At 38.3% G+C, this 16,494-nt stretch overlaps 1 protein-coding gene across 1 annotated transcript in view; it reads left to right on the top strand.

The window, feature by feature from the left end:
* The window catches only part of LOC140160630 (uncharacterized), a 32,665-nt gene extending 26,932 nt beyond the window's left edge, over positions 1-5,733 (top strand). The window contains exons 3-5 of the mRNA XM_072183883.1: positions 12-327; positions 624-3,761; positions 4,752-5,733. Of these exons, the coding sequence (XP_072039984.1) occupies positions 12-327; positions 624-2,854 (2,547 nt within the window). The 3' untranslated portion in view covers positions 2,855-3,761; positions 4,752-5,733. The remainder of the gene's footprint in view (positions 1-11; positions 328-623; positions 3,762-4,751) is intronic.
* The last annotated feature ends 10,761 nt before the right edge of the window (positions 5,734-16,494 follow it).

Raw genomic sequence — 16,494 nt, 5'->3', positions numbered from 1 at the left:
ACTTTTTCCAGTTTAAGTCATGTCCAGTTACTGCAGACATGCGTGCCGAAGCCGCCTTGATCGAGTTAGAAGAGAAAATCGACGGATTGACTCAAACAATTCGTATCACATCTGACAAAGTTGCCAAAGAGAAAATCCACGAGTTGGAAGAGAAAAACCACGGTTTGAGTCAAAGGATTGGTATCTTATCTGAAGAAGCACAAGCGATCAAATTTAAAGCCTCCTTGGTCGAGTTTGAAAAGAAAATCCACGGATTGAGTCAAACGATTGGTATCTTATCGGCAGACGCACAAGCGATTAAGCGAAGACGCCCTAATGAACAAACATGTATGATATAAGCATTTTCACGTTTTTATTTATGGTAGTGTTAAATTTGATAAGTAACAGAAATAATTACATAAATGTCTCTGAACTTATATTTTGGCCTGGTAATGATTTCACTAGTTCGAGCAAATTATCTGATCTGATACAGATATATCCGGGAAGTTTAGTTGTGGATAACCATTGAATTCGGCAATCTTAGGATATTTTATTTTATGGACACTTAATTTGTTTGTTCATCAAATCTTTCTCGATTCCATTTACAATCATAACGAATGCCTCAATTTTGTTTTGTTTTTCAGCATGCTCAACGGAAGTTACCAAAGACAATCAGTTTAATTTGTCAGCATGCCAAAGCGAATTACGAAATTTTTACCGTCGGACGTTTTGCAAGATACCTCAATTCCCCGGGGTTAAACAGAACTGCCTGAAAATGGACGACATCTATACAAACCTTTCTATACTTATTAAGCTTCCCAAGCCTTGTGCACCAATCCATATACCACTTGCATCTCATCATGAGATATTCACCCCAAGAGACAAAGATGGCGTCCGGGGGCGTAGCCAGCCTCAACGATTCTGGTGGGCGAGATCATTAAAAGTTCTTATTTCAGTCGTTTTCCTCCTTTTTCACCTTTTCCTATTTTCTTTCATCTTCTCTTCCCCTTTCTCTAACTTTCTCTTTTCTTTGCCCCATTTTTTATCATTCTCTTCTTTTATCCCCCCTTTCTTCGTCCTTTTTTTCTCCATCCTTTCTTCATTTTCCCTCATTTGTTTGCTCCGGGTGAGCAACTTACCCAACCTAGAAAGCCTTGGAATCGTGACTGATGTCATCCCATCATCTCGCATACTAGTCTTAGGAAATCCAGGTTGCGGAAAGTCTACTCTGACGCTGAAGTTGGCCCATGATTGGGCTGAAAAGAATCCTGATTCACCTTTGAAGAATGTGGATCTTCTGTTTGCCCTTAACATGCGTTGGATGAAGCCACAAACAACTTTAGAAGACTCGATTTTCCAACAACTGCTTTCAAAGGACACAAAACTGAATAAAAAGGCTTTGCGTGATTATATTGAGCGGAATCAATCTGCTTGTATTGTACTCCTCGACTCATTCGACGAGTATGGATTCAGTGGAGATTTTAGTAAGATAGAGAGTGGAGTTCATGGTATCTTATTAAATGACTGCCTGCGTGAATGTCGAGTTTTGGTGACGTCGCGATTCTGGAAAGCAGGTGATTTTGATGATCTGCAGGACGTTTATATGCAGATGCAAATTAGTGGCTTTTCAGATGAAAATGTCAGAGAATACGTTTTCAACTTCTTCAGCCATGACGAATCTACCGGTGAAAAGCTCCTATCATACTTAATAGAACACAACCTTAATCCAGGAATAGCAAATATACCTCTTATGATTCTCTTATTCTGCCTCTTTTGGAGAGATTCTAGTGGCCAAAATATGCCAAGCAAAATAGGTGAATTGTATAGTGAGATCTTCAGACTGCTAAAGAAGCAATATCTCTCAAAGAACATTACAGAATCTATTAATCTACCTCGATTAATAAAAGATGCTGGTTACGTAGCTCTATCGGGTCTGTGGTCTTCGGAAGATAAGCTAGTATTTGGTTTACAAGAATTTGTGGTAAAATCGTCAAAGCAAACTTTTACTGCTGGCTGTAAGATCGGTTTGCTATCAATGGAACAAGACATCGGAAGAGCTGTTACGTTACTACGGGATGACAATGGACATGATGGTGAAAACATATCTTCTGAATCTGATGATGGTAACCCTACTTCCTTCGATCAAAACAAATGTGTCACTTTCTTTCACAAATCATGCCAAGAAAAGTGCGCTGGTGAATATCTTGCAAATCTTTATGACACCAAACCTGATGACTTTATAACCAAAATGCAATATCTAGACTCGGCAAAAACGTGCATGCGTGTAGAAATGGTGTTGCGGTTTGCATGTGGGGCGTCGGGAGAAGTAGCCCATCGCATTTTACAGGAGCTAATGCAAATATTTAAATCGGAATTTTCGTCACATCTCCAACGATATTACCAAGAAGGTCTTGATCCTGACGACACAAAGCAAATCCAAAAGTTCATTGAACTATGCTTGCAATGCTACTATGAATGTCCGGACAGTCCGGGTATCGCAAAGTCTCACATTCTAGAAGATCTTTTAAATGAGCTTTTCCCAAATGGACAGATACGATTCATCGGTATGTCACCGTACACATCAAGCGCTATTGGACAATACATCTCACGCGCAAAGGTAACTAAATCTATAACAATCCAAGCAATACCAGCTCCTGGTGATGGAGGTAAAATCACCATCGGCGTTATAGGAAAAACGTATTCATTGATACAAAATACTCTTAAACATCTACCGAGTCAACAGTTGCAAGACTTGTATCAGGAATACTCACATGCTAGTGATTTCCACAGTTTATGCAAGACTGAAGTGATAAATTATTTCAAAGATTGGCAATCTTCACATGGTGTAAACCTTGTTCCCATTTTACCTCCCTAACCTACTGTAATGAGTTGGATCCCAGGGGGTTGGATACTTTAAAATTAATCAATGTTATGCTAGGCAGCCAAATGACAACGCTTCAAAGTGTTATTAACCAGGGTTCCCTTGTTGCCTTGAGAACTCTGAGCTTATTCAACAACAGACTTACCAGTGAACAAGTTCGCAAACTACTTGAATCAGTACAGCACAACCTACCCAGACTATTGTTGCTTGATATCAGCTGTAACAAAGCACGGTTAACACACCTGGGTGACTGTTTAGTTAACTCACAAATACAAGAATTGCTTATTTACAAAATGGAAGCCCCAGCAGAAGACATGTGTGATGTGATCAGCAAACTTAAACTACTAAAAAATAAGTTTGGATCACGTATGACAGTATTGAACATGAATGGAAATGAGATTGACGATGACACTGGGGAAGTATTAGCCAATGCTCTGCCATTTGCTGGTCGACTTCAAGAGTTCAGTATGTCAATGAACAGGATGAAGAGGAATACACACAACCAGGTGATCAATGCGATGCATCACTTGATACATCTAACACATCTGAACGTCTGGTCTAGTCCCTACCTGGATGATCTATTCCAGTGCCTATCAAATACAATGGGATGCTTACCACAACTACAGAAGCTCTGGTTGCGGTCATCTGAAAGTACAGCCCAGCAATCCAGTCAGTCAATCTTAGCAAGGTTCCTACCACGGATGTACTCTAAAGACATGTGCAGACAGGCGATAGGTAACCGCATCCAGCATGTCAAGAGGTCAGCGTGTCAACAGTTTATTTCCAGACTGGATAACATGGTGAAGATGAAGCAACTGGTGTTATCTGATATCTGTCTTCACAAGGAGGATTTGGTTACATTGCTTACACTCTGCCGACGACATAACTACACTGTCTTCAGGTAGTTTGATATTTCAGTTTCATTATATTCGTATCAGGCCATTAAAAATAAAAATGTGCTTTCTTAAGCGAGACGCGTGATCTCCTTCCTCAGTTTTATATAGTTAAAATTAATATAGGTTAAAGCAATAATGTGTGATTTGCATAAAGAATAGATTCTTATTTAAATGTTTGTTTTCACTGATCACATTATCCCCTTTTAATTTCGAGCCAAACAAATGAGGTATACTACGAAGAAAATTGCGATTCATTCCAACGCCTACAATGCGTGTGCTACGCTCGCCGATCGTATTACATGTAACAGCACGGAGCATCGCGCTCGACGTGTGTACATACAAGCTGACATCCACGGTACATGTTACATGAATAAAACCGGGTCGACCCGGTTTTAATACAAAAAGTTAAATTTTACTGTTATTAAAGCACTTCAGGCTTAGTCTTTTACGTGGTATTTTAGTATACCACTGGGCATTATAATTATGCAAAAAATCCGAGTAAAATTGAGGGCGTCGCTGTGAAGCAAATCACACATTATGGCTTTAAAGGTGCTATCTCTGTGCAGTTTTCCGATAAAGCCTTTTTTTTATAAAATGAACATCGCAGTTTAACAAATATCGGTTAGAATTCAATGAAGCCATTTTGGAGGATAATTATTTATAATAGTGTGTACTTCAAAGCCAACATTGAATGAATAAATCCAACCAAAATAAGCTATATACAGTCTGATAAGTTCTTAAAGCCCAGATCGATTTTTAATTTCATTTCCACGGACTCTTTTTATTAGCAGGAATTTATGTAAGTTACACAGCTGATGTTGTGAAAGTATTGCAAAACTACGGTATTTATTGTTGTTGTTTGCTTGGACTGTTTGTTTGTTTTTAGAAATTTTTATTTTTGTTTAGCCTTAGCATTTAAATTATACTTTAATACTTTTATATAAATAACATATTTCTTGTTTTTATTTGTTTTCATTTGTTTTCTAATCACACAGGTACAACAGAGACATGTTTCCAGATGACATAGATGCTTCACAGTATGAGTTTCTTGTGTTTGAATGAAAAGACATTGACAGATGAACAAATAAGTAAACCAACTGAAACATACAAGGCCTAAACACGTTGACCCTCATATGCTATAATGTAAATTGAAGAACATTTATTTGGCTATAAGCATGATCAGATTACACGCCTGAACAAGTCCGTTATTTTGATGATCTGCAGGACGTTTAAACGCAGATGCAAATTAGCGGCTTTTCAGACGATGTCAGAGTATTAATACGTTTTCCAATTCTGCCGGTAAAAAAGCCTCCTATTATACTTGATAACATCAGACGTATATAAAACAAATAAGGATGGCCCTAAGATCGATCCCTGTGGCATACCTGGAGTGACCATCGTTGAAGGTGATGCAGTGCACTGGACCACGACACTTTTGGTGCAATTTGACGAGTAAGATTAAAAATAATGGAGCATCAATCCTATGCCCATGTTTAATTAAAAGGGTGGGAGACTTTATAAAAATGCCTTTGACAGTTATAATCAGCAGTCATTAGGGCACATCCAGTAGACCGTCTTGGAAGGAAGGAAGCCAAAATTGACTCATAAAAATAAGATCTGCTGAAGAAAGAAACTCAAACAAATGATATTTATATCTGGTTTTAAAATTAATAAGAATAATTTTTTTTACTCAAGAAATGTTTTGTTTTGGTGACCAAAAATATTTTGGGCTAAAAAACCCCAGTGTTTGTGGAATTTTCTCCCAAACTGAGCATTTTTGCCCAAATTTGACCTCACAGATTCACCAAGTCATTTCCATTCTAAATATGTATACTTTGATATACTTTAGACCATTAATTTAGTAGTTATGAGACCCCCGAGTTCCCATAATTCCAGGGTTAAGACAACGTTGATGTGTTTCCATTTTGGGAAAAGCCCAGGCCAAAATAATAAGAAAATCAGCAAGAAAATTTGAAATTTAATAATTTTACTATCTGTTTAAACAGAGCAGAAATCTGGTCGAGATCTTGAGACAGGACACGAGATGCTCTTCCTGCTCCATCTCGTGGATTGTACACCAACCTCTATACTTTAAATACAGGGTGTCCGTGAAAGAACTGTATCGTCGGAAACTTTAAATTAAATGTAAAATAATGTTTGATACTTTAATTGCCGAAACAAAATCTAACTAAATATATATATAATTGATAGTTTAAACTTATGATCTGAACACAAATCTAAGACGTACTTCAAATTTTCGGTCACAACTTTGACCTTCATCTGGAGACTGGCAACCCAAATTTGGGATCAGTGACCTTTTGGACACTTGACACCCAAAACCCGGTCGATACAAGTTAGTGTATCGACCGGGTTTTGGGGTCAAGTGTCCAATTTGTGTGCTAATTGAGGGCGCTATTTACATATTTTACATTTTAAATTGGCCAAATAATATGACTTACTCCTTACATTTCACGATAAAAAGTTTGCAAAAAATGCAAAAAGTTAATACCATTATACAAGTGTCTACCCCTTGTAAAGATACAAACAATATTTAAAATAAATAGCGCCATCATTGTTCAACTTTACTTAAAAATGACAGTTTTATATTACATCAAACAACTGATATTGAGTCACGCGATAGCCGTGACCAGCAAGTTTAAAAAAAGTGACTGTTAATAAGAATGAACAGATGCTCCCGCGAGACTATATTTACACGAAACACTAAAACACTTTAGTTCTATTTTTCGCTGGGTACAAATTATATCTAAAACCATGCTAAATCTTATTTACTGTCCTAAGTGTAATATTTTTAACAACTCATTAATTCAAAAAGTGACACCAATCCTATTGTTTGACAATAAACATTCTTGCTTCATTTGACGCGGTATTATTTTCATAACCAAAATTATTGGTACTGGTAGCCAGATTTTTCTGGACGGCTACAGCCCTACCTGCACATCAACTTCACACTACTTTTTGAGATTTTCTTGGAATGTAGATAGGGAGCAACATGTAAAACAAAGCCCCGTGAGTATTTTGTGGTGAAAGTAAGCGTTGGTCACAGCGGCGTAGCTGGGATTTTTTTCCAGGGGGGCAAGCCTGTATGGGGTGGGGGCCCAAATCCACCAAATTTCCTTGCACTGGGGGGCCCAAATAGACAATTTTTGCCAGGCTAATTGATAATAATCGTATGGTATTGCATATTGTATGGATTCCCCATCTCTTTACCCCTCCTCTCCTTCTCTTTTTCCTCTTTCTCCCTCCTTTTCCTTTTTTTCCTTGCACTAGGGGGCAGGGGCCCAAATAGGCGATTTTTGGCAGGGGGGAAATTGGAACTTTGAAATGGGTATCAAAACATCCGCTGTGACTATCTGCATAATTTGCAATCAAAATCAATTCATAATTCATTCAGAAGTAGCCATGAGAACTTCGTTTCGTTGATTATCACTTTTGGCAAAAGTGATAATCAACGAAACAAACTCACTACACCTGCTAGGAATGAATGACAACTTTGAAATGGGTATCAAAACATCCGCTGTGACTATCTGCATAATTTGCAATCAAAATCAATTCATAATTCATTCAGAAATAGCCGTGAGAAATGTGTTTCTTAATCAACAATGCGGACTCATTGCACCCGTGAGGAACAACTGGTATCACAAGATGAGCTGTGACAATCTGCATAATGTCCAATAGCCGTGAGAACTTCATTTCGTTCCGTTTCGTTTCGTTTCGTTTCGCTGAATATAATAAGCCGTGATTTACGTCATATGCACAACCTCTATTCACTGAAGTAGGCCCTAGTGATGTAAGACTAACAGGATTAATTACCATAACAATGGGCATACACAATTTTTGTTCCACTTGAACCCATACTGCTATGCACAGTTTATCCCTTACATAACCTATGTCTTGAAATTCAATATACGCTGGCGAAGTTATGTAATAATCGGATTTACTACCATAGCAAATTGAAAACAATTTTCGAATATATCGCGCTAGCTGCACTGGTACGTTCAAGCGGTACCTCTGCATTGAACCATATCATGCTAATATTGACGAAGTTGAAGCCCCATTCAAATACATATAATCCCTGTCTGTTTATAGTGGCCGTATACGGAATAAATATACTGTAATATCCATCGATATCGAAGGATATCAGTTCCGTATAATATGTGCGGCAAATAGCGCTATTGGTCTGTTTATAGTGGCGACCAATACCGTATAAGATGTACTTATACGCTAAATACCGGATAATCTGGCTCACTATAAACACGCTCAACTAGAGGCCCTGCATGAAATTATCGATTGACAAAGGATTTGAACCGGTGTCCTTAACCGTAGTTATGGCGGAGTGCAGTCCATTCAATCAAATGTTGTCATCAACCTATTTGATCGTAGTGCAGGGTTATGTGTGTGAGACGAACTGTCACGGTAGATTGCAATCATGCTTTTGTTGAATGCATTTGAGTAGTCCGCCATATTTACGGGATGATACGTCACATGCAAGGCCTCTATAGCTATTTTATCTGTCAGTATAGACGAATCTAAATTCACGCATTCCTACACCTGACTAGCAGCCTTTAGTTGGGTAGCCGTCAGCTACAATGCACTCAAAATGTGAAATGATTCGGCCTTGGCGGAAAGTTTAAACTGCATTCCATCATCCGATTTACACCTTCCGCGAAAACACAGGCAGACAAAAGAATAACACGATACAGTTCCCTTCGACAAAACACGCAGCATGGTCTATTCGCTGTTGAAGTGACATAATAATTGGATTAACTACACGCGGTATCTTTGCATTGATATACTTGCGAACAAAAGGACTATGTATGAATGCGACGGGATTACCTGCGGAATTATCTCCATGGTATATATTATTAGCTATTATTCTATTAACTCCTCGTCCTTGCATCTTCTCTAGGTGTTAGGCGGCTTTTATTTGCACAATTTGGACGCTCAAAACACCAGGTTGGTGCTAGCGGCTACCCAAAGATGTCCGACCAAATCCTGACCATGACTTGGCTACTTGGATTCGTCTATAGAGATTGTGCATATGACGTATCATACAGTGAATATGGCGGACTACTCAAATGCATTCAACAAAAGCATGATTGCAATATTAGTCCGGCTGCAAACTATTGTTTTATTTGGTTAGATGGTTTTGCCAGTTAAAAGTGTTTTTCTTTGCTGATTATTAATCTATAGGTGGTACAAAATAAGATTATGGGGGATGTAGAATTGTCACCCCTGGGCAATTCAAGATTTCCAAGGTCAAAGTTTATACAGGGGTCAAAATTCAAAATTGCACAATTTTTTAAAAACCTATACCAAATTATTTCTCTGATCCTCAGGATTCAGAAAAAGTATAATTTGACCCACCTCCGACTTATCGTTTGGGAGTTATAAGCCAAAAGGTCAAAGGTTAACTTTGAAGAAGCACAGGGGCTGAAAGAGATACAATGCTCCAATTTTGATGGAATGGTCTTAAATTGTTGGTCATTACTCGTTGATGGTCGATAAACGTCCCAATAAATCGGACTTAGTCACTGGTCAGTTCTACAGCATAGATATCCATGGCTAACGATGGTTAACTATGGAAACATGTTAAAGGACATCAAGAAAATTTTCTAAGTTATTTATTTTGAGCTCTTTCGAGACGAGTAATGGATATATTCTGTAGATTTAGGTTTTGTCTGTGACTGCTAATGTGAGGCCGTCGTAGGTCGTACGGGGCTCAAACTCGGTGGGTGGGTGTAGTTCTGTCCTGGCAAGAAGAAGTTTATGTTCGTTAAGTCATCCGACCCCGGGGTCATTTGAGGTCAAATGACTAAAAACTGCCATATGGGCATGAAACTAGGTCGTACGGGGCTCAAACTCGGGGTGGGTGTAGTTCTGTCCTGTCAAGAAGATGTTTATGTTCGTTTTAAAGTCATCTGACACCGGGGTCCGCTCCCAGGGGTCATCTGAGGTCAAATTACTAAAAGGTGTCGTATGGGCATGAAACTTGGTAGGTACAGTCAACATTTAAAACAACATTTTTGAAGGTCATTTTGGGGTCATCCAAGGTCACCACAGGTCATCTGAGGTCAAATTAGTAAAAACTCATATATAGGCATGAAACTTGGTGGGTACAGTCAACATTTAGAGTTATAAGTTTAGATCATTTTGGGGTCATCCAAGGTCACCCAGGGGTCATCTGAGGTCAAATTACTAAAAACTATCGTATGGGCATGAAACTTGGTGGGTACAGTCAACATTTAGAGCCAAATTTTTGGAAGGTCATTTTGGGGTCGCCAGGGTCATCTGAGGTCAAATTAGTAAAACTGTCATATGGACATGTCACCATCAGCCTGGTAATCGCGCCCAGCCGAGAACCGCCAAATATGGTAACCGCCTAGTCTATTTTAAAACTGATGCATCAATGACTATGTTCATCATGTCATTATTGTATCATTCTCACATACATTAGGAAATTAATTTGGAGAATAGAGGCCTTGCATGTGACATATCATCCCGTAAATATGGCGGACTACTCAAATGCATTCAACAAAAGCATGATTGCAATCAAATAGGTTGATGACAACATTTGATTGAATGGACTGCACTCCGCCATAACTACGGTGAAGGACACCGGCTCAAATCCTTTGTTTGGAGCCAATCGATAATTTCATGCAGGGCCTCTATACTTTCTGATGCTGACCTCACACTCCAGTAATTTCAGATCATTGAGCTCAGTAATACATCAAAGAATGTCTTCCAATTCATGAAAACAAATAGATAATCTGCATATCGGATTAAAAGCTTGAGGCATTTCAATTGCAAGGCCCATTACTTATACACCAGCAACAACATAGGCCTACAAGCAAAGAGCTTTTAAATAGAAATAGAGTCGCAATAGATTATATAATCTTTTGTTCGTTTGATGCCGATTAGAAGTTGCGACAGGCTATTCATAAAAGTGGTACCATTGTTTCGAATAAAGGGTTCCGCCATTAAATTGGTCACTGATCCGGCATCATATTAACGCTCTACACAACAGGCGAGTATCAATAAGTGACCACACTACAGTCATGTGTAAGGGCAGTCATGTGTAAAGTGGTACCATTGTACTCGCGTATCCCAAATGTGTGCTTGTGGCTTTAGCTGTCGATGCAATCATCTTTACCACCCACCTGACGTTAGGCGTTTCATTTAAATAAATTGAATGCTCTTGCTGATCGATTACATATTAGAATGTACTATGAAGGCTGCCATGTCCAGTCCATATATCTATATTACACTATAATGGTAATCGCTAAACGTATACATTTAAGTATAAGTATAGGCCTATAAAGGTTGTTTTAAAGAAATTTCCATTTAATTTTATTTTAAGAAAGAGATTGGTATAGAAATAGTGGCGTACCCAAAGAGGGGAGGGGGTTGGGAAGGGGCAGATTCACATCTGTGAGAAGTCTTGGGAGGGGAGGAGGGAGGAAGAGGGGAGGAGGGGATATGGAGAATGAGAGAGGGCTGGAGGAAGGGAGAAATAAAAAGATATAACAAAGACAAGTAGATAAATAGAGAAATATAAGGAAAATGATGGGAATGAGAGAGGGAGGGTGAGAGGGACAATGAGAGCGAGGGAGTGATAAAGTGTAGGCCTAGGAAAGAATAAGTACAGAGAAGGGAAAAGAAAGGAATGACGAATACATTTAATAATAATTATTAGGCCTATATAATAACTAAACACATAACAGCACTGGGCAGCCATTCGATGATGTCAATGCCTTTATTCGTTACGTAATTAAAACGCCCAGTCAGATGTATTTCACACCTACCAAACACAACTCACCCAATTTCGCAAACTGGACGTTGAATGTACACTCTCATGAATATTGATTGGCAACATTTTCCAATATGTCAGCGCTCTAATCGGAGACAATAGAACAATAGACCCTGCAGAACGTTGCCTACAAGTGTATATAAATATGTAGCATGTGCACACATTATCAAGTCCGACAAGGCCCGTAGAGCTGGCAAAGTATTTGCTCGCGGGCAACTCAACCCAAACCTCCACGTGGTGTCGGATGGATAACGCTAACTTGGGCTCTGGGGAACAGGCTTGGATGCGAGGAAGTCAAGCTAGCGGAGGATCATGCAAAGTATTTTGACCACGTTTTAGCCCTTCCTCGGCTGACTCAGCCTGTTGTGGCTCTGAAGAGACACCGTTTGGTTTTTACCACGTCGACGAAGAAATAAATTTTAATGTACGTACGACCAAGGGGGTGACACTAAATTCACGGTTGTTCTATTAGCAACGCAAAATCTATGAAAAATTCAGCTGGTTTACTAGCTAGAAAGTGAGGCCAGTTATCGATCCGTTATAGCTCGTTATGAATAATTCATGTTCGACCCCTTGGATCATGTTAATTGAGTTTGGCAAATAACAACGTTGTTAGTTTTGCGAACTTTGCCTGTTCAATGAGAGTATAGCACGCCCCCAATACATCTGGGCGCAAACCAGGCGAAAACGATCCAGTTTAATGAAATGGCGGACGGGTATTCCCATCAGGCACCAGTGATATGTTTTTTCAAAGAAAGTCTACTAATTTGATATGAAATGACATTTTGCAGTAGCAAAGTCAAAATTAGGACTTGCTGTCAATAATATGAAGGAAATATGTGACAGAGGCAAGGTGGGAAATACAAGTAGTATTTAAGTTATAATAACCTTTGATACCCGACCTGACCTTCCATCATGGCGCCATGATTCGTTTTATGTATTTCTATTATGCTCTCAAGTAAAATAAAATACCAATCTGCGCTGAGCAGACAATGTTACTTGGCTCCCAGCATGAATTATTGATTTTATACGGAGGTAAAGAAATGCACAGTGTATGTGCATGATGTGCAAGCATACTCCAAATATTTACGGTAAATCTGAATAGTGGTCACATGGTGACATATCATGTGTTCAGGAAAACACGTGGCAACATTTTAAGATTTCAGGCTTGTTTACTAGTTAATTGCCATTTGTACTCTTTATTATTTATCTTTGTTAATTAACATATATTTTAAATGCTGATAAATCGTGGTTGGCTGCCCATGATATCTGTTAAATTCAATGTTTTATGAATATAATTCTACCACGCAGAGGGGGTCACGCAGCAGAATTTCACATCACCTGACTTAGCTAGATTTCGAAGCTCTGCTCTTCAAATTCATGTAACTTTCAAAGTTTATACATTTAATATATTTAATAAGATACTAATTTTTTGTTATAACCAACTGGTACACGAAATATACAGCTTATCACCTATACAGAAAGGTGATTATCAGCCTTCACTCAGCAAATTCACAGGCCCGGCATATATGCAGCCATTCTCCGTCTGGATAACATGACTGTCGCCCTCAATACGTCTGGGCGCAAATTTAAATAACAATACGCTATTTGCATATCAATGTGGCCTCATGCTAATTTCTAGCGCCGCTTCCAGGCCTATTCCGTGGTACGACCATATACAGCAAGAGATATTCAACGAGATAGGCACGAAGAAGATAGAAATAACTTAGATGCAGTGAAGCAGATAACTACGTATTGTGACTGAATGGAAATACAGGTGCAACTTGACAAAGGAGTGACTGAGTACTGGCGCAAATAACCTCAGTAGTTGAAAGCGCCATACAAATCAACCAAAAACAAAAAAACAAAAAGAAACACATTATCATGTTGTGGATGGTGAATCAAGCTGCAGTGCCTACCCATTCCCAAATAAATGCAGTGACCAACCGGTGTTCACTCATGATTGACGTACTGATCATTATGTATGATTTAAACTCATAGGTTTTGGCAATTTGGGAGGGGGTGGGTTCAAAATGACCCCATAGGATTATACGGGGGTAAAAATTTCAAATTGCTCAAATACCCCTTTCAAATATATCAAATTATTTAAATAAATAAATAAATAAATGAATGAATGAATGAATGAATGAATGAATGAATGAATGAATGAATGAATGAATGAATGAATGAATGAATGAATGAATGAATGAATCAATAAATAAATGAAAAAAAATTGAACAAATTGTAGCGTAGCATTAAAATCATAATAACCATTGCTGGCAGGCGGATTCGAACCAACGATATTGACATTACCAGTCTGATGCTCTAACACTGAGCTATGCCATCATCTAGTAATGAGGGTCGAGTTTTTAGCGTATACAGTGTTTGTCTGTGAAAGTGCCGCCTTGTGAAATAAATAAATATAAAGTCTCAATTTTTAATTTAAATTTATTTGATAATTTTCTAACCTATATTTTCTTTAGAGCAGGGACAAATATTTCCCCTTTTATCCAATTTGGCCGCTAAATAAGAATCTACTTCTTTTATTACTGATTTAATTCCGCGATTTGTTCCATTCAGCAATATCAAAGATTAATGTCAAGCATCTCACGACAGATATTTAGTTGGCTTAGTGGTTTTGCACAGTGCTTTTTAACCGGGAGGTACCGAGATCGATTCCCACCTCTGCCTGCAATTTTTTTTCAAGACTGGGAAATAATAACCTGACATTCGCCGCTGACATTCGTACTGCAGAAGCGGAGTTGTAACTTGTTAAACTTTGCTCCTTCCGTAAAAGGGTACATTATTTTGGCACTACATTATTTATTTTTTTCCACATTGCTGGTAGGCCCCTATTAAATATCAAATGGTCATAATTGGCGGTCACTTCAAATCATCGCCAACTGAACGAGGTTCAGGAATGTACTCTCATTGTTAATTGTTGGTTAATCCACCACTTGAACAGAACTTAACCAAAGCAAACAAAGACTTAAGCTTTTTTACGAATGCTATACATAAGTATAAGCTTATTATCCTCTTCAACAATAGGATTAAAGATTGGTGCTTGACTGGAATTACGTGTTAGTGTCATTGGTTATTGTTAAAAGGCAATAAGGTGTGTAATTGCAATATTTCCTCTGAATAGGAAAGACTCTCTACATCGAACCATGGATGCTGGTGGTTCGAATTAAGCCCGATCCTGACTCCACTTCGCAGCGGTATGCGATGCTGCGATGCTTTTCAAACATCTCAGCATCCCGCGATGAAATTAAAATGTACAGGTGGAGTCAGTATCGGGCTTTAGGAATAAAACCCAATTCGAAATGATGCGCTTGAGAATTCAACAATATAAACAATGGTAGCTCTATTATAATACACATTAATGATAAAATTCCAAAATATAATACGTTTTCTGTCTTTGCTTGTCACGTGGTAGCGATTATATTTTTAAATAAGTTTCAAATGAATAACAACAAGACAAGTGGCCGAGTGGTCTAAGGCGCTAGGCTCATAGAGTACTAAGCGTTGCGCCGTGAGTTCGAACCCCGCCTCTGCCAAACTTTAAAAGTAAATTAAAATTTGACTTTTTTTAATTTCATATTTGGGAAATGTGACTGGGAGAATTTATGTATGGTGTGGAGTGGTGTGATAGGGCATGTACTTTAACTGGCCGGCGCGGTCCGGTGACTAAGTCTTTATTGGGCGTTTTATCGGCAGTCAACGAGTAATGAGTGTTATCTCAATCGAATAAAGAGTAGTTATAACCAACTGTAATGACTCGTTACCTAGGTAAGCATTCAGAGAAGTACCAGTAGGTCAACATCAGTAGGACTCAATTGACAATGACCTATTTTGATGTGTTACCATGGCAACAAGTCGTTCTAGATAGTTCAAACTATTCATTATTCGAGTTGTGGTACAGAAAGACCAATTTGAGACAATTTTCATCAAAATTGGAGCATTTTTCAATTTAAACCCCTGTGGAGTTCTTTGATTTAACCTTTGACCTTTTTGCTTATAACTCCACAACGACAAGTCGTAGATATGTGAAACTATATATTTTCTGAATCCTTATGACAGGAGGAATAATTTGACATATGTTTGGACAAAATTGGACAAGTTTATAATTTTGACCCCTGTATAAACTTTGACCTTGGATATCTCGAATTGCCCAGGGGTGACAATTTTACATCCCCGGAATCTCATTTTGTACCACCCATAGAACAATAATCCAGAAACAAAAACACTTTAACTGGCAAAACCAACCTACCTTGGTCTGCCACCGGACTATATACCGCGACAGTTCTTCTCACAAACATAACAAATGCACTACGATCAAATAGGTTGATGACAATTGATTGAATGGACTGCACTCCGCCGTAACTACGGTGAAGGACACCGGCTCAAATGCTTTGTTTGGAGCCAATCGATAATTCCATGCAGGGCCTCTATATAAATTACAGATCCGTGAATGCATTATTTGTCTTAAATATGCGGCTTTCGGATGAACCACTAGCAGGCTATGTTAGCACATCTATGACAATGACAAAAGTACAAAATCTGAATTTTGATGATTTTTACGATCGTCCGGATGAGCAAATTACTGAATGGGCCTTAAGTTCACCCCTCTCCCTGGCAATATAAATTTTAAAAAATAAATAAAAAATAAAATAAAATAAAAACAAGAAAAAAAAGACAAAGAAAACAAAGAAAAGAAACAATAGAAGAAAAACAATTACTAAAAAATTAAACAAATATGAAAAGAGAGAACACGAAAAGAGTCTTAATAGAAGAATGTAAGAAAATATAAATACAACACCAAAATATAAATGAAAAGTTCGAAAAAAATTTGGTTTATAAAGTTCATGTGACCGTGATGAGGCTCGAACTCACCATCTTTCGATCTATAG

Source organism: Amphiura filiformis, chromosome 9, assembly GCF_039555335.1.
Source record: "Amphiura filiformis chromosome 9, Afil_fr2py, whole genome shotgun sequence".
In the NCBI taxonomy this organism is placed as follows: Eukaryota; Metazoa; Echinodermata; class Ophiuroidea; order Amphilepidida; family Amphiuridae; genus Amphiura; species Amphiura filiformis.
This window is presented reverse-complemented; position numbering and strand designations above follow the sequence as displayed.